This window comes from Stegastes partitus, unplaced genomic scaffold, assembly GCF_000690725.1.
Source record: "Stegastes partitus isolate 25-593 unplaced genomic scaffold, Stegastes_partitus-1.0.2 Scaffold65, whole genome shotgun sequence".
In the NCBI taxonomy this organism is placed as follows: Eukaryota; Metazoa; Chordata; class Actinopteri; family Pomacentridae; genus Stegastes; species Stegastes partitus.
This window is the reverse complement of record NW_007577796.1, coordinates 525984-549725: the sequence shown is the minus strand read 5'-3', so window position 1 is coordinate 549725 and position 23742 is coordinate 525984. Positions and strand designations below refer to the sequence as shown.

General features: G+C 43.5%; 1 protein-coding gene across 1 annotated transcript; it reads right to left on the bottom strand.

The window, feature by feature from the left end:
* Positions 1-2431: 2431 nt before the first annotated feature.
* nuak1b (NUAK family, SNF1-like kinase, 1b) lies at positions 2432-22018 on the bottom strand. The gene is made up of 7 exons (XM_008276115.1): positions 20838-22018; positions 15037-15157; positions 10982-11133; positions 9736-9801; positions 9487-9606; positions 7721-7853; positions 2432-6876 (listed from the first exon to the last, which is right to left on the bottom strand). The coding sequence occupies exons 1-7, from the start codon at positions 21144-21146 to the stop codon at positions 5783-5785; spliced, it is 1995 nt and encodes a 664-aa protein (XP_008274337.1). The 5' UTR covers positions 21147-22018; the 3' UTR covers positions 2432-5782.
* Positions 22019-23742: the final 1724 nt, after the last annotated feature.

Below are 23742 nucleotides of genomic sequence, written 5' to 3'. Positions count from 1 at the left end.
GAAAAACAATACCATGCACCGAAGATGTAATATCAACACTTTTGTCACACAACTGCTCCGAGGATTTGTTTTATATTTGCTCTATTTTCCAGCTTTATTTGGGTGAGCTGGTACCTGTGTGTTGGTTTTGGCATGTTTTATCTCATTAGGGTGTGAAGTTGTTGCTCATATAGTTGGCAGCCCAGGTTTTAATTGGACCTGCTCAGTGTCACAGTTTCCTCCCTTGGGGCTGAGTGTCGATCAACCAGTCTGAGCTCACTCCCAGAATAGTTGAGTCTGTGTTCATGAGGGCAACACAGGTGCTTTTCTTCTCAGCATGAGAACATTTATCTTTAGACTTGGAGTTGGGACAATGTGATGCTTGAGGGCAACGAACCCATATAACATACATGTCCTAAACAGTGGACTCCAGGTTTGGATCTAACATCCCCCCATTTCCTAATTTGTAGTGTTGACTTTGTGGTCAGTTGAATTCAGATTGATTCGATGGTTTCCAATAGTCACCAGCTGGTGGACAAAGCATCAGTCACAATTCTTCAGTCATGTGGTTTTTATTTGTCCTATTGATTGGTTGTCAACTGTCAAGAATCTGTAAAAAAGAAAGGAAACAGGAAAGAAAATGCCACGTTGCCAAGTTGGCATCCTACAGATGAAGCAAGAGGCTTCTTTGGATCATGATCATGATAGACAATGAGTAACAACACTCATCCCACAAGTATCCTGGCTTGTTTTTGTCTATGTGTTAACTCATATGAACTGAATCTATTGCTGAAACTGACAGCCACCACTGTACAGTTGGCAACACAGGAGGACGCTTCCATTTGCCAAAATGCGGCTAAAGATACGTGACTCAAGCTCATACAAGTATTAGTTTGCACATATTTAGTGCCTGCTTTTCCCTCTACAGAGCTGCTCAGTCTGACAGTACTTAGTTTTTATTAATCCAGGAGCGATCTTCAGATATGTTATCTGTTTTACAAGGCCAGAATAGCTACGTAATGGTCAAAAAGAAACACAAAACTTTAATTTAAACTATAACCTTCATGTAAAAATGTTCAGTGTAGTGATCGAATGTCTGGAATGAAGGCAGCATTTCCAGATAATAAGTATAAATTTTTGTCTGACATTCAGAATAGAATATAATACACTTGACCAATCACCATCTGGCCTGAAGAATCTGAATCTGGCTCGAGCTGACATGCCACTGACAGCCTTGATAAGCAAAACAACAGCGTCGAGACAGCTACAGTAGATCTCTTGACCAATGGAATAGCAGGAGGTGGGCGCTATAATGTGTGCAAACCAATGTATGTGACCACTAATGAGCTAGACAGGCTTGTATGTGAGGAATGAATTAAAAGTTTTGCCAAGAACCACATTTTGGCATAAATATGATATGTTGGGATGATACGCATACGAAGTGACAGTGGCAAAATAGATTGTTCTGCAGAAGTGATTACAAATCTTCCTATGGGTGCTTTGATTTGTGTTTTCTCGGTAAAAACGGGTTACTATTGGAATTTATTGTAACTTCAAGCTTACCAGAACCACTGTGCTATTTACCAGCCACCTTTCAGGCCTACAGGGAATGACTTTTAAATGTTGTATTTTGGGTGGAGTGTCACTTTAACATCCATCAAGTTAATTTAACTTTAACTACAGCAGCTGAGACTGCGTGGAAACACTGGCTAATTTCAGTACCCAAAACTGGCTCGCTCTCGTTGGTAGTCCCGCATTGAAAAGGCAGAGTGCCATCTTCAAACAGGCCATGAGAGTTTAACAAATCCTCTAAAACTATGTCAAGATGACCTTTACTCTTTTAGCATCTTGACCCCAACCAGTTGCCCTCATAAATTCTACTTGTTTGATGAACTTGGGAGTTAAATATTAAAACAGGACACCGCTGCTGACCTCCTTTATGCATCAGTGCAGGTTTTTGGGTCACACATTCTTAATAGGGAAAATAAATTAGGACACCTCTCCAATTATAGTTTAACTTGTGTCCTACTGTAAGAAGAACTCGGTGAAGTATTTGTAGTTCATTCCAAGTCTGCCTTCTGGGAGCGCTTGTTTATCCAGTTCTACTTCTGGAGGAAACCAGTAATAACTAAGTTTAGAATGTGAAGACCTTCCAATTTTAAGGAGAGCAGTGAAAGTCAAACTTCAAGGTTTTAACTCTACAAATACATCAAGTGAATGGCAGCTGTGTGTGTGAGAGAGTAATATGGTCTGTTTCAATGGGATGGAGCATTTGCAGTGTGGCTATCATATAAATCAACACTGATCCCCCTCATTACTAGACATATTGATGTCTATTTGTATTCAATTTTTTCCATTCCTGCCTCAGTGGAATGTTGTAATTACAATTTAACATTAAATAGCTAAAGCCCTGGAATAAAAAGGCAACACAAAGCAGAAAAACAAACACATATAACTTTCAAGATCCATTTATTTGAGTTGATACAGTACTACAGGGGCATTGTGTTGACTCGAATGACGAATTAAGACATTTTACAGGATTTCAGGAACTTTTATTGATTGTTACTCCTACGGACACACGCTCGACCGCTGCCTTCGCAATGAGATGATACCACTCTATTTTAAACAGGCCACCATATTTTTTGTGTGTGTGGTACGAATTGAACACACGGTCTGAAGCAGTCGAAGCATGAGCGCGGAGTACTTTGACAACAATTTTAAATGGCTTGATCAATAAATACAAGTATAAAAAACACATTGATAATAATTTTCATTATCAAAAAAAAAAAAAAAAAGTTCATGAAAGATACCGAAGGCACGCAACTTAACAAACCTTGGCAGTCCAGGATCACCCACAGACAAAAACATTAAAACCAAAATTGTGGCAATAGCCAGCAATAGTAATGAGCTGTAACGAAAATAATACTTAAATAACATAATAATACTAATTTATTATTATTGTCATAACAATATCCAGTCAAGTTTTCCTATGATTAGACTTTCTGCTAACTAACAGATATGCACCAGTTATTTCCAGTTTGGCAGAGTTTAAGTTTCATCACCAGATTCTTTTTATTGCTTTAGTTCTTTTTCTCTTTTTGGTAGAGGTGGAAATACAATTGCTTTGTTGTCAGATGTTGAGCTATGAGTACAAATCTTTGCATATAGCCAAATAAGACTTTAATTTTCAAGAGTTTTCTTTTTTTTTTGCCATTTGGAGGCTGTCTGACCCACAATGGGAAATGAGATTACACCAATTTCTATCAGATTTGTCAGTTTTTGGAGAGAAATTCTAATACTTCAAGGAAGGAAGTATTTTTTCTGCCATAACATAAAGCAATATAAAGTTTCTTATATTTTGGAAAATCAAAAACAGAAGCATAATAAAACAAAATACTAACATAGTATAATTTTCTCACTGTAAATCCAGTTGACAATAAAATGCAATACAAAAGGCAATAAAATGCAATATAATACGCAGTGGGTCTTTCATTTGAGTCAGTACCCAGGACCTTTCCTTCACACGAGCAGACCACTGAAAACATTCAACATGTGATCTTTCTCCTTGGGGTCATCTACTGCATGCTTTTCCATCCACATCATTTGATATTCTGGATGATGTCAGTCATTGTTCTCCAAGTTTTCGCTGCTGTCGAAAAGCCTAACACACTTTCTAAGGCCATACAGAAGACACAAGTCGCACATTGACCCTCAAGACAAGCTGTATCAACACCCTCCAGCATGTCAAATAAAAGAAAAATAACAGAAGAAAAATAAAACAAATGTGAGGTAAAGCCAACATGGGGATGATTTCATTCACCGATGGGGATTCCCAAGTTAAAGAAAAATCCTAACGACTCTCATTAGTCCCTGATGTATTCGTTCCCATGAATCAAGTCAAAGCCTCATCCCATCTTTGGTATAACACAAAAACTTTCCATCTACTCTTTCTACTCACTTTCTTTACTTTCACTAGTCTACATTACAAATCCTTCAAAAAACAAATCAAACACCTTGACCTTTGCTGTGTTTTGTACAGGAAAAGTCCTCCGTAATCTCAGCACCGCTCCACGCATCGCTCTCTTTCACACACTTTTCTTTTCCCCCCTCTAGCTATAAATCACTATGCGCTGCCTCCCTCTTAAGCTCAAATGAAAACAATAGCTGGCTAATTGTGCTTGGTTGACATAATGAACTAGTATACACAGCTGGAGGGCTCAGCACCGACCGCAGATCCCACCTGTGCTGAGTCGGTCTGCGGCTGATAGAGATCTCGAGCACCAACACGTCTCCAGCCGCCATCTGAGGAATTCGCTGTGTCATCGGCGAGCTAAAACAAACCACCTTACTTGGCTCTTTTGAAGAGCTCCGGGTAAAATATTAACTAGTCAGACTATGGAAAACACCTAACATGTCTTTGGTAAAAAAAAAAAAAACACAACCCCCTGCATCTCTCACTAAACAGCCTGTTTTATCAGGTAGCCTCGAAAATGTGAAACAACCAAGGTTAAGAGTGCCAGGCACATTCCAGGACTGTGAGATGGTGTCTGCGCCATCTCCCCTCACTAGATGTCCCACTAGGTGAGCCCCTCCAGACCTCTTGTGCTGCCAGCAAAACTGTGTTCAGCCAAGCCACCTAAACTGCTGACAAACCAAACTATGGGCTTAAACACTGACAAAGAACACAGACGAGTGTCTTTTTTTTCTGAGTTGGCCTGCAGATGCCGGTATATCTGTGTGTGTGATTGTATTTATGTGAGGAACAGGGAGGGGGAGGAGATGAGACTGTTTGATCTGAACTGCCTCAGATTGACCGTTGAACCCCAACACAAGTAAAGTTAGTCAGCTGTGCTCTGAAGGCCCTGGGTCTCTCCACATTCACAAACAACATGAAAATAAGCACAACTGGTGACAGGTTGGCCTGGCTTTTCCCTCCACTTTAAGGAAATGACATACATAATTTTTCATTATGAATCAAAAAAGGCACTTCCTACATATTCCATAGTATCATACACATATATAGGACATACGCTTTTATGAAGGTATACTTGCCTGCGTGTTTTACATGCGCAGACACAGTTATATATGTTGAGTATATATATGTTTCTCATCACAGAGTAACATAATTATATATGTCAGTTCCACACAAAGAGTTGGAGACAAGGAGCTTTGGACTCTTCCAGTAATAGCCAGCACCCACCAGTTTTGCACTTAAAACTAAAAGCTACAAAATATTAATAAATAATCAGCAATGTTAGTTATTTTTGGAACAAGACCCTGGTTTGTTTGTTTTTTTTTTCTTTCCAAAGGAAGTAAAGATCACAAAAGCATGTGCTCTGTGTGAGTTTTAAGGTGCTTTTGTAAACTCATATTCAAAATGGGTGGTGTACAAAGAGAGCCAACCAGTTTCTGGTTGCTGCGTTTGTGATTCTAACTTGCCTTCTTGCTGAATATGTAAACATGTTGAACACAGCAAAGTCTATGGGCGGGCCAAGAAAGCAGACTGGGTGGCATTCTCTCGTGCCAGCTCCGACTCTCTCCCATTCACACAACCTTAACAGAATTTTCTCTTTCCGCCAGAGAAGTGCACCTAAGTGTGTACATCTGTGTGTGCATGTGTGCGAGCGTAGACATATCGTTTCCATCAAGATTTCAGCCCCTTTTGAAAAAGCCACAACCACCCAAAGGTGTATCCCGGTAACGCACCGGTCGTTAATGCTACACACGCGCATCGGTACACACACATTCACACACGCAGTCATGTTTAAATCCCTCTGCTTCTTCTCTCTCGGCCACCCGTCTGTTAGGTGAGGTTGCTGCTGATGTCCAGGGCTTGCTGGTACACCTGAGTCATGTCCTCCAGGTCCCCCAGCAAAGAGAAGCTGCCATTGTCCCCTGGGGAGCCTTTCATTTTGGGGCCACGGCTGAACTTGGGTCCCTGGAGTGGCTGGGCTGCCTGGAAGCCCTTGAAGTTGGCGAGCTGCAGCAGGTTTTCGGCCGAGACACAAGCCCGGATGTTTGGGCGGAGGTGGGTGGTGGAGGGGTGCCACTCAGCCCCGCTGAGGGAGCTGGGCGACAGGGACAGGACGGAGCTGTCCTCCCCCACTATACTGGAGGGCCGACTCTGACTGCGGGACAGACCAGAGTCGGTTGAGGGAGGAGGCTCGCCGAGGACGCCGGCCACCGCTGCTGCTGAGGGAGGCCCGCTGTAGGTGGAATACTTGCCATTTCGCTTCAAGATGCCCTTTCTCCCCATCACTCTCTTGGGGGGGGAGCTGGCGAGCAGAGACATACTGGCCCCTCCTAAAAGCTCGGAGGACTCACTGCGCTCTGGGGAAGAGTAGTACCCTGATTCCCGCTGTTGGTTGTTCTTCAAGATGCCTTTCTTGGGCAGAGAGGGCACCATCTTGGCTGGCGAGCCTCCTCCCAGAGTTGGCTCCTCTTCCTCTCGATCTGGACTTGAGCTCTCCTCTCCCCCTTCAGCTTGCTGAGGCAGCGCTGCCTGACCCAACTCCACCTCTTCCAGATTGGCGGACTGCTGCTCCTCAGTAACCCTGGTTTTCAGGATGCCCTTCGGTCTTTTCAGACCTGGCTTATCCTCGGCTCCGCAGTGGGTCTGTCCTGATTCAACGTTCTCCTTCTTAGACTTCTTGGGCCTCTGGCGCAGCAGCTGGGGCATGGCTGCAGCTTTGGCTCCAGAACCACGTGGCTCAGTGCGGTTCTGCCAGTCGATGAAACGGGCCAGCATGGGCGAGCCTCCATGCTCACGCTGGGTCTCGCAGTCACACACACTGTTCTTCCAGCCCCAGTTTACCCACCAGTGGTTGGCTATGTCCTCGACTGTAGCCCGGCGCTCAGGGTTCACCATCAGCATCCAGCGAATCAGTCCACGGGCATCTAGCAGAAAACAGAACCATCTGTAAGATGAGTCATGCTGCAAACCACTTGACATAAAAGTGGCAACAGCGCATGCTATTACAGCCTTAAATGGAGAAGACGAGTTAGTTTAGCACATTTAGCACTATCTGAGGCTGCCTTAATTCAAAGAAGCCGGAACTGACATAACTGATGCAGTGATGTAATTGTTTTTAACATTTCTATTTTTTTAACTTAAGTTGCAATTATTCAATTTAGAGGCTTTTAAAAACCACTGCAGTCCTTTTATATCCTAACTCAATTTTATAAATGATTATTTTTCCATTGTTCATTGTAAACCACAATAATGAATCCACAGTTAAATAACATGTCAACACATGGCAATGACTAAAGCACCCGAATGTCTTGTAACATTCAGAACTGGATAATAATAGACAGGAAAACAAAGTTATTTTTCCAATTTACAATGTTATTTTTCTTTTACAGATTCTACCATGTTACTGAGGTAGTGACACCAGTTAAAACTTAAATAGATTTAAAATGAATATGTTGCAAAAAAAAAATATAGTGAGTAGTATGACAGGTTTGTCTGCCCTGACAAAAATAGCAGTGAGCAACTAAAAGTGTACATTCAGAGCACTCTGATCTATTTTCCATTCAGTTCTGTTTATAGACCAACATCTTAAAGACTCTCATATTTTCTGGAACTGACATGAAAAGAGTCCTCCTTGTTTTTATATGCGTTACAGCTGAACTAAAACGGTCAAGTGTAGTTTATGATGCTGTTGTATAAAGGGCACTGGGATCAGACGTGTTTTCTTCAAATCAAAAGAAATGAAAACTAAGGAGGAGATTCCTACAGTACCTGAGGACTGAGTTGGCTCTTTGTACTCGCCATTGCTAATCTGGCGAATGAGGTTCTTATGGTCTCCCCCATCAAATGGCATAGTTCCATAGACCAGCGTATACAGCAGCACCCCAAGAGCCCAGCTGTCCACCTGGTGAAAACAAAAGAACCGGTCATAAATTTGTTCATTTCGTCATACGCAGAACACGCTCTGCCTATCAAATAAGGCATGCACAGTACGTATGCAGCATGCAGCGAGCACATAAAACAGAAAAGTTGAGGTGTATTATGCAATGTAAATGCAGTCATCCAAGTCCTGTTTTGATTAGTGATTCATGCCATTAAAATGAATGTTGTGGAATCAGCTCTGTTTAACATCAGAGTAAAGCCATGAACGATGCAGTTTACTTTGACACTAATAAGCAACCCAATCGCTTTTTCATGCAAATGCCACATAAGAATATCTCTGTTAAAGAGCTTGTGACACTGCTCTGGAATATCCTTCAAAGAAATCATGACAAATGCCTGCACTCTGGTGGGAAATGGCTTGCTTACACACTAATAAATCGCCTCCGCTCTCTCTCCTGCTCCGTCAGGCAGAAGCAAGGACTTTCTGACCACTAACTTAATGCAATGTGGCTTTCAAAGCAGTTACATAAGAGTTTGTGTCTGGGGCATGAGGAGGTGCAGAGCCATGGGGGGAAGTGGTGGGAGCGGAAGAGGGTAATGAGACCAGCAGAGATAGCAGAGTCGTGATAGCCTAAACTCCTGACAACTCGCTGGAGAGAAGCTGATGACCTGTCTGTGTGTGCTTGTGTGTGTGAGTGAGAGGGATAATGCGACAGAACAAGTGTGCGTTGACTTTAGATCGGGGAAGACGAGATGCTCTGAGGAATGTGCTACTGATGGTTGCAGCTAAAGCTTTGAGACATAGTCTAGGAAGAGGAAATCAGATAGGGCCAGTTAAGGAGCTGGTGTACTTCCTTTAAGGCTCTGGACCCACATCAAGAATGTCTCGCTCCTCTGTTGCCATTGGCCCATTCCCGAGGGCGAGACAGGGCACGCACTATTGTTGTGTTCTATTTTTGTTGCCTGTGTTTTCTGTAATTTGTGGCCTCACCCCAACCGTGGTTCTGTAATTTCGATCGCAATCAGACTGCTGTAGTTTTTAGCACTCTCGAGTAAATTATAGTGAATCATGCAAAATTGAACGGTTGGACTTGAATATCTAAAAATGAAACTTTTTTTTCCCCTAAGTTGCTTTCTTTTATGCAACTGATGCAGTTGTCGAGACAACACCCTACAGAATGACTCTGGACTTTCCAGATAAGTGGTTTTAGGGAGACATTTTCACTGTTTCTTTCACCAAAACTATTTGGTTAGATGCTGACTTTAACCACGAGTGCTCTTTGAGGCTGTGGAGCTCATTCCAATCCCATCAAGCTGAAGGGAAAGTGAGCAAAAACCATCCTCCAGTTCCTCACTTCAAAGGACCCAAACCTTGTAGGAAGAGGTGCACAGGGGAAGGATGCAGAAAGTATCTACACTGACCCACTGTGGAGTTACAAGAGAGACCTCCCCTTGACTAGGGACTAATGCCATTAAAAAGGCTGAAAATAAAGCATAACCACCACATTGTATATGATGATGATGATAATCACTGGTGAGTTAAAAACGATGGAAGCTATATAAGGTGAAAGATACCAAATTCCTTTTCAAGGGAAGATAATAAATGTTCAAGTTGCCAAACACACAGCTGGGGTTTTAGGTTCACTGAGCCTCACCTCTGGGCCACGGTACGGTCTCCCATTGACGATCTCTGGTGAAGCATAGAGCGGGCTGCCACAGAAGGTTTGCAGGAGCTTGTCCTTATGGTAGAGGTTGGACAGCCCGAAGTCAGCAATCTGTGGAAAGAGGCGTATGTGTGAACTTTACACAAGCCATGTGATGGTTAATCCCTCATAAAAAGATCATTTGAGGTGAGGTATTATAGTCTGAGGGGTAACGCATCAAAGATCAAGGGACAAACTTACCTTAATATTACAGTTTTCATCCAGTAGCACATTTTCCAGTTTCAGATCCCTGTGCACCACTCCATTCTGAAAATGAATGAGGAAAAGAAAATAAATAAATAAATGATTGATGTATCAGTGAATTCATTATTCATGAGAGATGGATCCAAGTAATAAACAGTCCATTGTATTAAGAGATGATTTACTCTGACAAAGATAGCTTGCGGCTCTCTGGGGAAATCAAGGCAGCCTGTTGGTCTAGTACGTTTTAATTGGTCTTGTCCCCTCAAGAGTCTTTATGCTGACATCTGCTGTGATTTTCCCTTTTAAATCGACTCACACGTGTCACATAAACATGAGCCTGTAATTACCACCCTGTATGAATGATGTTCTCACAGTATCTCGGGATAAAAACAACTATGCTGTTAATGCATTGGTTTTAAGAAAAAAAATGCCGGCATTAACATGTGGTATGCAGACAGACGGAACCCAGCTCAGATGTGGAGGAGTGACTTCACCCGTCACCCCCCCGAGCCTGCTTGCACTGCTGTGCATGGCATCTCCCATTGGTTATTGTCTGGCATGGTGCTGATGTTCACATGACCGTGATTGGTGGATACAAGGGAGAAGTGGTTGCTCGCTTCTTGTGTCAGTGACTCACACCACCCCACCCGGCGGGAGGCTGCGCTTGGTGGTGATGATTCATCATTCATGGCTGTCTGGGACTCTCCTATCCGAGGACCATGACATCATCTCTATCTCCAGCTGGGAAGAAGAAGAGCATGACAAGAGGGGAGCCCGTCCAAATAAGCCCAGGGACCTTGGGGTTTTGATGGGAGTCGGTGAGGTGTGGAACAGGGGTTGACATGGGTGTGGCCAGATTAATCTCCAGGGGAAGAAAACAGCTCTGGGGGTATCTTGGGACGTACAGCCGTGCGTGCGGCAACCGATGAGCACAGAATTAATGTGGGGCTTGTTTGTTGCACAGCGCTGTAATCGGAGCATAAGCCTGAATTAAACTGGCCTGTGTTCCATCTTCACTCAGAAACAGATGACTCCCAAAGACCCGTGCGCCAAGAAAAGCATACTGTGTAGGGCCTGCAGATTAACTGGCTATATGGCTGACTGTGGAGGCGCATGGTTAGTGTTATAATAAGCCTGGAAAACAAAGTCTGGATGTATGCGAAAGAGGCATTGAGAGATTTAGTGACCGGAAAATGAATGTGCGCGTTTCTTTCTGTGTAAACCATGGAATGGGTTTTCTCACCTTATGGCAGTGGTGCACAGCAGAGACTATCTGTCTGAAGAAGTGTCGTGTCTCTCGCTCACTCAGGCGCCGACGCTCGCTGATGTAGTCATACAGCTCGCCCTTGCTGGCGTACTCCATCACGATCACGATCTTGTCCTTGTTCTCAAACACTGACAAGAGATAAGGAAATAATTGGAGTCCATTAATATCTCATTTCAGAAAAATCTATCTACATTAACGGCAACGGGGGATGGGAGGACAAATTCTAAAGCGCTTCCAGGTTCATGCTATCATGTTAAAAAATATAAATTGTTATGTAAAAAGCAGAGTAAACCAGATTGCCCCCCTTTTAGTTTTGGAGCAGGAATCCAAATTCCAGAAGAGCACGTTACAATTCTACACTTCTCCCGGGGTTACATCATCCGAACCCCACCTCATGTGTCTGGCTGCTTCACAACATGGCAGGGAGGGGCTGTTAACTCAATCAAGCCCACTCCTCAGAGACCGGAGCAAGCGGAGAGCAGCAAAAACAGATCGAAAAGCGAGAACCAGACTGCGAAGTCAAAGAGTTAGCTTCACGGACAGGGAGTCTGCTACAGTGTGAAATGATACCCTTGACACATAATGTTTCAGCTTCACATCATGTCTCCACTTTTCACAACACACTCCCATATTCCTCACCACCAAACAGAGTGTGGGCCTTATAATTGACTATGCCATGCTATGCTTTACTCATAAGTGATTCACGAGTCAACACAGATAAGAGCACCCTCTTTAACGGTGTAATTAAATTGCCACTGCTGTATTTATATATGTGAATCATAACGGAAACCAAGTAATATTCATGTCAACTTTTCGTCTATGTAATTTTTTCTCATTTCAACAGTGACATTATACTGTGTCTTTTGACTTTATGTGAAAAAAAGCAAAACCAGGATAAGGATAGAAATCAATGTTGGGTAAGTAAGCTTCAGTCTGACTTTTAAAATCTACAGCAACATGAATGAAAATGCTGCTTTGTTACACATCTGCTGACTTTTGAAAGTATTGCTATTACAGTTGTATTACTGTAAGTCATTGCTATCCAAACGTAGGTCACCAAACATATCATTCTGTGTCAGTTTTTAGCCTTCTGCTGTATAATTTCAGCTTGGCAACATACTTCATACTCCTTGGCATGAAGGGAATGACAGTGGTTAGTTGGAGAGAGGAGGACACAAAAAAAAGAAAAGACCATGGAAGCACTGAGGAGATGACAACAACACAGTCAGCCATGTTGCTACATATTGTGTGTGTTGATTTTCCCACACAGCAGGGTCACCGGGGGTGAGGGCCTCTGCTTTCTGCACCCTTGAGTGAGCACCTTCATAGTCTGTCACACTACTTTCCTCAGGGGCCTCCCTTCCCTTCCCTTCCCTCTCTCACTCCATCCCTCCCAGGGTCCTTTTAAAGATATAATCCTCTACCAAAACACACAGTTGCTGAGTGATGGTAACCCTCCTTATTGTGACTGTCTGGCTGCTTGGGAAGTAACAGACGGGACGTAAGCCAAGCACTCTGGAGGGCAGAGCTGATCTGGCCCTCTGATTGGCGGACAGAGTGCTGACCTGGGGTGTCATTCGCAGCGATCCTTGGTGAGGCTGTGCACGGAGAGCCAATTCTCAGCTTGCACTCCCATTTACCTTTGACCCCTGGTGCTGCAGTAATTACCTGGCTTACATAACTTGGGTTTGTTATGGCCTGTTGGGTATGCCAGCCGTCACTGCAGTCTTGCTGTCACTCACTGGGCTTTGTTCACAGGTCAGGCCCTCACATCTCACTAATTAGCACCTATTGTCCCAATGTTTGCACTGATGACAGACCGCTGTTGCAAACTTGCACATGGGACAAGAAGCCGAGTTCTACTACAAAGTGTAATACTGAAGCAGAAAATATATAAATGTAAACTTTTGGATTTAGGTGTCTCTATGCTAAGTACCTCTCGGTTATTGCTTGAATTGACTTTATTTACCCAACAGCAAGATCATCAGAAGCACACTTATTTGTGTTCTTGCAAGAATAACATGAGAAGATGGAAATCACTCTCATAGCTGTATTGCATATATGTAGCTGTAGTCAGCAGCCAGTTAGCTTAGCTTAGCATAAAGTCTGGAGGCACGGGTGAAAAAGCAAACCTGTTTGAAGGTAACAAGATTGTACACTATGTTGGTTTTGCGGAGGTTAATGTGTCAGACTATGGACCAGATACCCGGCTGCTGGCCTCAGTCTCCTCATCTTACTATAAAAAAGCCCTCAACACACATAAACATGGTAGTAACATTTTATGTGGATGTATCAATTTGTGCATTTACAGCATTCTTTGGGGTTGACTAGCTGCTCTGAAAGGAGGACACTAAGATACATGGCTATGCCTGAGGAGCAAAGACCAAAATCCGCTTTAAATGCCCCACACAGCATGCTGATGGATGCAGAATGTGAGGGAGTGGTAAAAATCAATCTTCACGCACACATCTGGTTCAGCTTTGCTTCACACAAGGCAGTTAGCAGGGGCTGTTGAAGAGGGTGTTGCCGGATACACAAATCTCTGGGCCTCCTATATATCTCTAAAGCAAGGCTGGGCGGGGGCCAGGCCACAACAGTAAACGCTGGGTTTGAGGAGAAACACCAAAGAGCAAGAGCAATGAGTCTGGTTGAGTTTGTTGGTGGAGCAGGCTGCGTATAAAGCAAGGCAGAACACAAAGGAACACCATACAGGCTCGTCTGAGTTTATAAATCTGTGTGTACTTTTAATCATTCTCTTACAAAACACATTAAACTCAGCTGCACTTCAGCCCTCCAGCTGACTGCTGGCACGTTCCCATGACCAATAGTGATGTTTGTTGCATATACACATTACTGATAACGACCTGGGGACTTTGAAACTGAACAAAGGGCAGTGGTTAAGCCAGTTTGGGCAGTGGCACACAACCTGCTGCGATTGTGCCAGGGCAGCTATCCTGAAAAGGGCATTGAAACTGTTGCTTTGTTGACATGGGCATAAAAATAGTCACGAGTCACAAATCATATGAAACCAGCTCACACTGTAACGCCTTGTGACTTTAAATGCCTGCAAATAGGCCAAGACTACATCATAAGGGATGATTAATTGCTGGCAATATGTTGAAAAAAAAATTCAATGGGAATTGTTCAAGCTTTACACTCACCATTAATTCTAATCTCCGTTTTCTTGCAGTGAGGTTAAGGTCATGCAAAAGGACAGGTATCAAAAAAGGAGGTCCTCAAGAATAAATATGCGTGCTGTCTGAGCTTGACTTGAGGGCTTTGATATTTAGAGGGTTGCTTCCTGAGGTAGATATATGTTGACGTTGCTCCAAGGAAGGCTTAAGGCCTTTCCTCCCACTGCATAGCACTGGTCCAGAGTCAGACAGGGTGCAAGCCTGGGTGACTGGGGTCAATCCAGTATCTCCCTCGCTACACACACACACATGCAACCATGCACACAGGCTTATACATTGACACAAACACACACATATATCTATCTATCTATATATATATACATACACGGACTTATATATGTGCAAACACACACATGCACAAGTACAGTCTGGTTCCCAGCTGCAGTTGTCTCTAAGTATCAGCAGATGTCTGGCCCTGAGATCAAGACCAGAGTAGACAAGGGATGAGACCTCTTAGATGTGGGAGAGGCAATCCCTTAGAATATCACCCCTCTTATAAACACAAACTTTCAGCACACACACACACACACACACACATGCACACACACGCACACACATTCAGAGAGATCCAGACGCACACCGTCAAAACCATCCAGACTTTTACTGGCCCAGGCAGCCAGACAGAGAAGATGAATAACATCCCAGAGCTGTAGTCCAGGACTTATTATGACATCTGCATGTCATAACATGACAGTCCTGCAGCTTGGCCACGAGTGCTAAATGAGCTGAGGGAGAGAAGAATTTTGGACTTGTGTGTTTTTGTTTATGTGTGTTCAAGTCAAACGAGTGTCTAGGATTTGTCACGGGGGTGCGTGTGTTTCCAGACATGACCCTCACCTTCATATATAGAGATGATGTGTGGGTGGCGGAGGGATGACATGATCTCGATCTCTCGGCGGATGTGTACCATGTCCTGCTCATCCTTGATCTTCTCCTTCCGAATTGACTTGATAGCCACCTGGAAACAGGAGACAGAAAACACTTTGATCAGATGACTTACAGCAACATAAAACTTAAACTTTGCAGTTGAAGAATTTAGGGTTCAAAGTAAAAGACATCTTGAGAGCACGATGTGTAACAGTTTAAAACACAAGTTCCTTTATTCAAAAAGGCAGATTACATAAACATGTGTACATAAAATGGGACTAAAAGACAATGCATTTATGTCACACGCATTATCTCATCAGTGAACTATAAAATGTACATTAAACTTGCACAATACATTCTGCACACTGTGTGATGCCTGTCTGCCTCAGTAAAAACATTGCTTCATCTCTTTGTAAAAAAAAAAAAAAAAAAATCAATCTCATTTACCTCCCCTTTCAGGGGCCCTACAAGGTCTGTGTGATAACCTTTGACCCCAACAAGGCTTGCTGACATACCAGCCAGGGTCTAACAGACAGAGATCTAATCCCAGTTTTGCACTGTGTATTTTACTCTACATGAAGTCAAGTGAAGGTGAAAAAGAACCAAAGTGTTAGTCAGCATTAAAGCTCAGGCTATGATAAGTGCTGCCAGCTCCTCTCTAATAGAAACACCAGAAGGCAGATTCACACAGGGAAACACGATGTTTCCATGGCAACCACTTACCTAGAAACAGCTGTTGGGAAAAACATAAAACTAATCATCTGTGTGTCCCCCGGTACACTAATTCACTACTCCATGTATCACTGACACTCAATAGGCTCACTCCGTACAATGCTCTAGTCATTAGTGATTTCAGGCACAGCCACACCAGCTCACAGTAGAGCTTTGTGCTAAATGCTAACGTCACCATGCTAACATGCTTATAGATGTCATTATGAGGTATAATGTGAGACACCATGTTCCCTATGCTACCTTAGTGTGTTAGCATTACAAGGCGAACATTTGCATTTTACTAGCACTATGCACAAAGTGCAGCTCGGGCTGTTGGATGGCTTTATCTTTTCAGGAATGCAGTCATAAAAAAGTGTCAGACAAACTGAAAGTGTGAGTGCGAGAGAAAAAGTTTAGAGATCCCTAAAGTTACTGCAGTTCATCCAGTGGGGACCAGGGATGTCTGTGCTAATTTGTGTGGCAATCAATCCAACAATTATGGAGGCATTTCTCTAAAAACCACAAATGTGAACCTCATGGTGCCGTGAGTGGAAAAAAGTCGCAGGATACAGGAAAGTCAGTTGGCTTCTCCCTCTGGACACCATCAGTGTCTGTGCAGGATTTTATGGTAATCTATTTAAATGTTGTTGATATATGTCAGTCTGCACCAAAGTGGTGGATGAACTGACTGGCCGGCGAACACCATCATCCCTGGAGCACATAAGGACCATGAGCATCCTGAAATAGAGGTGAGCAAGGTGTTCGCAATCTCTGGAGGAAGGAAGGGAGGTCGGGAGGTCAGAGTGCTCCTCCATTAATCAAACTGTCAGTATTAACCTACACAGCCATGTTTCCTCCCCTGTCAAAAAGTCCTTGAGAAGACACGAATCACCAACCAGCCTCTTATTTTTAGTCATTCTGATTAAGAACTGGTAATGGCCCACAATTGAAACAGCCTGAAAAGCCGGCCTGCTGGGAGTTTTATGGAGGAATCGGGAGAATGAGAAGGGGTCGAGGAAGTGATTCAGTGTAATCGCCTCGCCAAATGGGTCTGTTACAGGAGATTCAACAGTCAACAACAGCACTTGATTTGATGATTTTTCATTCTCATGGCAATGCGACCGCCGCAACTGGATGCACTCAAACCACTAACCTATGCACTCCATAAATGAGAGGTTAGCAACCTTCTCCAAATAAACCGATCGAGAGTACACAGTCTAGCACATCACTCTAATTGTAGCCTAAACATTCTGGATTGAGTCCTGGGTTTCCTTTGATCAGGTCCATATAGAGTCTGTTCACTCCGAAGTTCTGTTAGTTTAAACTTTTGTCCTCTCCTAGCTAAGCTGCAGTACTCGGAGGAACCCAGCTTTATTCCATGCAGCAGAAACCACAGGCAGTAGCGAGTGCCAAGCTAATTACCGTGTACATCAATAAAAATAACCCCAAACCGGAATAGCTCCCATCCAGAGCACGCCTTGATTACATAGAATTTAAAGAAATGAAACCATAATAAACAAGCCAGGGTCCAGGGGGTTCACATGCTGAGTTCTTAATTGGTAAAAGTTGTTTGTGTCTTAACACTGATGGTTTCCTTTACCTCATCAGAATCATCAGGATTTTATCACTGATCCCCAAAATGTGAGTGACTCTGGTGTTTCGTAGTCAAGCTGAATGTGAGTCACCTTTCTGGATTTAACGCAGGAATTCCGTAATTTAGGAAATAATTGAGAAACGGTCTATGAAAGTTACATGCAGAGGCAAGTAAAATGTCTCTGTAAAACTGCTGCCTAAAACCAAAAAGCTTTTTCTCTCCTAGACGGACTGTAATCAATCTTTAACAGTCATTATCTTAATTCTACACTGTAGGCTAACTCACTGAATGAGCCAGCTCTCCCACATTGGGCTTGAGACAAAGCCAGGTATCTCTTGTGTATCTCCTCATGTTCTCTTGCCCTGACCCCGATGTGGATCATTAAACAGGACTGCAGATCAGCCACTTGCCAGCTGGCCCGGCCGGCTGACACAGCTACGCTTGTCCTTAAGTGGATCCCTATTACTGTCACTCACAGTAAACAGGCGCTGCACTGCTGCCCATGCTGGCCCCTGCCAGGTATGGAGCGGCCTCATCTGCCCCCCCCTTCTGACCCAACCCTTGTTCTCAAAAGAGCTTGTTTGAAGTGAAAGTCCATGTTTCGCTTCAGTGGAGCCTGACATCTTCCTGAGCTTTCTCAGGCCATTAAAATAGATGAAGTATTCATCACAAGCTCGTCCGTCCCTGCATCGTTTAAAGATCATGATCATCTGTTGTGTCGACTGTGTGTCTGAGTCAGAGTTGCTGGTGGTGGGAGGGGGGGAGACAAAGAGGAGAGAGGTAGAGAGTGAGTGGGAGGAGGAGGAGGAGGAGGAGGCCCGTCACTTTTCCAGAGAACTATATTCTCAAACACAGCCAGGAATCATAATACCTCATCAGCGGCACCACATATAGCAGAGGAATGTCAGTGTTTTCCCTCTTGCGTACCTCCTCATTGAATCCATTGTTGGGGAATGATGTAATCTGGTGCTTTAAGCTCATATTAATATGACTGTAACCCCTTTAACTGAGGCTGTCCCTCCCTTGTTATGGTAGTGGGCTTCCCTGTATCTCTGTGGTAACTGCTCACCCCCTCCTGCCTGTGATGGATCTTCCATACAGGATATTAACCTTCCCTTCCAATCTCATTTCCTGCTGGGGATGGCCTTTCATGTGTCAGTGTCCATTTTAGGCCTGGCTGTCACCACGACCTTTTCACTACAGTCATCTAGATGGCATATAATGCATTAAAACTCTCACAGTGTCCTTCTATCTCTCTCACGAGTATACAAACATGGAACACATCTTCTGGAGTCATGAGCTTGTGCATATGTCACATATCTCCACGATGATCTCTGTGATCAATTGCACTTTATATAATGTTGGGTTTCAACTAAGCTGCCAAGCAGTATGAGATATGGCTTTCCAGATCGAAACAGACAGTTGCTCAGTTCTGCTTTTGCTGACACACTAAATGCGCCCACATCTAATCAATCTTCCTCAAGTGCCTCCAGTTCTTTCCCACACACGTGCACACACACACACAGTCGCACAACTTCCTCAGTTTATCACCTCGCTCTGCTTTTCTCATTGTGTTCTTGGAGTGAGGCAGGAAAAGGTGCAGGGAGACGACATGATTGCATAACAGTCTCACCGCCGCTGCTGTATCTGCCACACGGGTACAAGGGACTTCCTCTGGGTCAGAGGTCAAGTAAACTCTAGCAACGCAGTGCCGGACGCACGTGACCCATGAGGTGGCTGGTAGTCATGCACTGCCGGTACTCCACGTGCAGAGACGTTGCTTCTTCAAGGACTTCCTCAAGACAGTCTCAGACAAAACACAGTGATGGAAGGTCCTATACTTTACTCCTGTACTTTTCTGTTGCAAGTCGAATGCTGTGCTCAGCAGAAAATAGAGGGATTGACCCACAAGGATGCATTTGTGTATGCAGAATTCTGGTATCAGGGTTGTAGTTTATTTTTCAACTTCATTACCAACATGGTTTGCTCTATTCCATGGTTTCAGAAACCTTAGAAATGTAGACCATGTGACAAATTCTATGACTCCCTCAACCAAAGTCAAGAAAAGCCAACAATGTGAGATCAAATAAACCACTTTGACCTGAACTGCAAGCATACACAGTGCCGTTTTGTGATGCGAGTGAAAGTAAGATGGTTCACAAGTAGGTCAAGGAGAATAAGCTCTACCAGAGGGTTTATGGTTACTGTATTGAACTCTCATTTGTCAGGAGCTATGAAACATTTGGAGACATTGTTGACCTGTGTTAAGTGTCCCCCTGGCATTTCCAGCGCATGGAAAGTTCCTCGTGCCCTGCCAGAGTGGGCACAGGGGTCATATTTTGCCGCACGTGGAAATTTGGAGAAGTGTACGGGTCTGCGGGGACATAACAGCAGATGATGGGTTTTCTATGACGAGTACAGCTAATCACTTTAAATGCAGAAACAGAAAGTGGCGGACTGACCCATCCAAAGAAACTCATACGGTGTGATTCAAACAAGGAGTAACTTTACAGAACTGTGCAAACTTCTCAACTGCTAAAACTGATGCTAAAAATAATGTGATGAATTGTTTTACTCATCAGTTCACAACATGCAAAGTGAAGTAAACAACAAAAAAAAAACTAAATCCAGTCAATGTTTGCCCTTATAACAGCACCAGTTTTTCAAGCTACTTGGCAGGTGGGTTGTTCCAAGCATCTTGAAGAGCTTGCCACTGCTCCTCTGCAGATTTGGGTTGTCTATATATAGTTTGTCATGCGCTGCAGAATGAATCTGAGACCTGATCATATGCCTGCTTGATGAGATGGATACGAATTGAAAAAGACTTTAAACTTCTGCACAGTGTTGCATATATAAAGTTGTTCACACACACACAAAAAAAGTGAATCAGCCTTGGTAGCATCTCTGGGGGAACTTTCAGCTGCTTGTGAGGATGTTTACCAGGGTCACATCAGTCTGTCAGTAGCCAAATTTGCACTCCAGCATCCGGTCGTGAGGCCCCGCACAGGACAAGGCGTGTGCAGTGCAGCTCCCTGGCCCCATGGGCCTTTTTTGGAGCATGGGGGGGATTCCCAGCGGGGGAAGGACATGCACAAGCCTCTGAGGGCAACAAACCACTTAATTTGGGACCAGTGCTGTTTGTAGTGACTGGTGAAGGGCGTTACAGAAGCAGAGCTGTACCTGTTTAGTGGGGGACTACTGTTACAACCAGGATTCAGCCCCCTCAGCATCATATAGCCCAGACATACACTGCACTTTGTAAATAGTAGTTTTTTCTGTGTCACTGCTGTGTGTTGATTTATAGGCAGAGACAGTCTTTCCCAAGAGCAGTAGGAATAAACCCACTGGAAAGCCACTTTTATCCAATAATTGACTAAAATAACCCAATTAGAATAACATGACGTTACAAAGGTATGCACGTGTTCACTCCGAGCATCGTGCCAGATGTGTCCAGCTGGTGGCTCACCTCTCTGCCGGAGTGCCTCTCAATGGCCTTCTTGACTTTGCCATAGGTGCCTCTCCCCAGCGTCTCCAGCAGCTCGTAGCGGTGTTTCAGGTTGTGCTTGTGGTGGTGTTTCTTCACGCCCGAGTTCCTCCGTCCATCGCTGCTTGCCGGGGTCTCCTCGGGTGAGCAGCAGCCGGCAGGTAGAGGTGGAGCCGGAGCCGGAGGTGCGGGGGAGAGGTCGCCCACCGCCGCTTTGCCCGCCGCGCTCTGGCCTTTCTGGGCGTCGGGACGGGTGACCCCCCGGTGGGGCGATAAATAAGCGGTTTCCATCTCACTAGGGAAGCGTCCGAACAAGCTTCCCACTGTTAAATATATATATTCAAACTACCTACTTAAGAAAATTGATAATATAATACTTATAGGCCTAATAATAGTGATAATAAATAAATAAATTACAAGGAATAACGCTAGTCATGTCATCACACGTGGAAAAAATAACATTTCCAGATTGTCTCGGTTGATCAATTGGCTTTGATCATGTTATTATCGCTATATTATCAATCTACCAACGCATTACTAACGAAGATCTACAAAATCCACCATAATAACTGGACTCCTCTATCCTATCACTGGATTAAAATTAATTCTAGTGCCAATATGGTTATTAAAATATATATATAATCGCCTATGTTCAGATTTCGACAGCAGGCTGCATGCCAGAAGCTGAACACACTTTCCATTCAAAGATGCTATTGGCTATAATATAAGATCCATCCCATTTCAAAAAAAAAAAAAAAAAAAAAAAAAAAACTAAATCGGTCTGATCTCCTCACTCCTCAATGGACTTGACATGCTCTTAGCTGTGGTTAATTCACATTATCTGTCGTGCCGAAAACGCTGCCAACATCACGAAAAAGGCGAGAAAGCTGCGACGAAACCGGCGTTTTGGATGAAGATGACCCTCATTTTGTCCGCGGCCCAGGTACGGCTCCTCATTCATCCGGACTCTGTCTATTGTGCGCCTGCAGGCTCCGTGCCGTGATCAGCGGGGCTGGAAGTGCGCTGGGATCGGACACTATCTCAAGCTGAGGCGCTCTGGATACTGCCATGGTCGTTTCGCTGCTCCCCCTCTAAATTCTGCTCCTTCTTCTTCTCGGTGCGCCCTTCTTCTTCTTCTGTTTCTCCTTCTTCCCTTTTCTCTCTCTCTCTCTCTCTCTATCCTGAGAGGGGGCTGTGGAGGAGGAATGCGAGAGGATCCGAGACCAGAGAGGCGGAGTTTCGGCAGACCTCCTCCTTCCTTCTCTGTCTTTGCTCTTCCCTTCTCTCTCTTTGTGCTCTCATCCGCTCCTCTCACATCTCTGATATGATGATCAGGGGCGTAGCCAGGAATCATGTGTGCAGGAGGAGACCCCCCCGACTCTCTCCTTCACTGTCTTATAAACACCATCTCATCCATAGTAGTCCTCTACAGCACTGAGACATTTATTAGGCTTACAGTTAACCTCCAATGCATAAAGGAATAGACATTTTTGGGGGAAAAATAGAAAAACCCAAAGATAAATACTTTATTGATCTTCTTGGGGACATTCAAGGTATCCAGACATGTTATATTCAAGAAAAATAAGGAAACCAATGCACAAAAGAACATGCAATTAACCCTATTCAGGACTTTCATGTTGCAGAAGACCTTTGAGGGTCCACTGGACCCCAAGAAATAGTATGTACAAAATATTTGTTGGTATTCATCATAGACTTTTATACTATGCTAAATAAATTTTCTGATAAGTTGACGTATTATTGGGTCCAAATGCATGACAAATATCCCTCTTTTTATATATATATAAAAAAAAAAATCTTCAAAAATAAATAAACTATACCTGTCACCTAAACCAAATGTCCTGAATAGGGTTAATATGCAAAGCATGCTGCTTTAAGAAATAAGGTTCAAAAATAGCTTATATTTACAATAAAGGTGATACTATCTTCATTTTTTTTCTGAGCAGAGACAGCTGGTATCCACTCTTAGTTCGAACCATCATCTATTATTTATAGGCATCAGCCAGGCTTAGCATAAATAGGTCTATGGCACAAAAAGACTAAAAATCAGGAGTAAATATATTCCACAAAACACACACTCACACACACACGCACACAAAAGATAATAAAGAGAGCGAAAAAAATATATATAAATATTTAAAAAATCATATCAATAATCAGTGTGTGAGTGAGTTGTGTTCATTTATGTATGTATTCATTAATGTTGCATGGACTCTGGAGATCTGGATGCTGACTGTATTTACATATTGTACAGGGAGGGTTTCGAGTAAATTTATCATTGAGATGATGCATTAAAGATGTTTTCCTTGTCTATTTGTCATGTCTAATGTCTTTAATATGTATATTGTGGAATTTATTCTTCGCAGTTGCAGGTTCAACTACATATGCAACCAGAAAGTTGAGTTTTTTTGGGGGATTGCAGTTTTGGACTGAGGGGATTTTTAGCATGCATAACTTAGGATTTTACCCATTCAATTTTGATAATTTTTGGAACATGTTTATGCTTAGTGAACTGATGTTTTGTATGTAACGTTATAGTATGTGGGGTATGTTGATTGGTTAGAGAGTTAAAGTCACTCTGTATTTATGATCGTTGCCAAACCATTTGTCTGATTAAGGTCTGACACCAAAGCCTCACAGATATATTGTAGCGACCCCAGAGCCGGTTGCTACGACTGAACTTTTGTGCCGCAATGCACCATGGAAGTTCGAGGTGATGGGGTTATAAAAGTTGTTATTGTGGTTCATGTTGGTTTAACATTGTTATTAGTGTTTGTACCTCATTGTGCTTTTGTGGTTTTTATGGTTTAGTTGGTTGAGACAGTTAAGTGTTGACGGTGCTGTGAGTGAGAAGTGTTGTGTGTTTTAT

Excerpts from the sequence above, each read along its gene's own strand:
- nuak1b (XM_008276115.1), bottom strand. The coding sequence starts at position 21,146 with ATGGAAACCGCTTATTTATCGCCCCACCGGGGGGTCACCCGTCCCGAC. Across the intron at positions 11,134-15,036 it reads CATCATCTCTATATATGAAG|TGTTTGAGAACAAGGACAAG; the intron begins GTGAGGGTCATG and ends ATCTCTTGTCAG. Across the intron at positions 9,607-9,735 it reads ATGAAAACTGTAATATTAAG|ATTGCTGACTTCGGGCTGTC; the intron begins GTAAGTTTGTCC and ends CTCTTTCCACAG.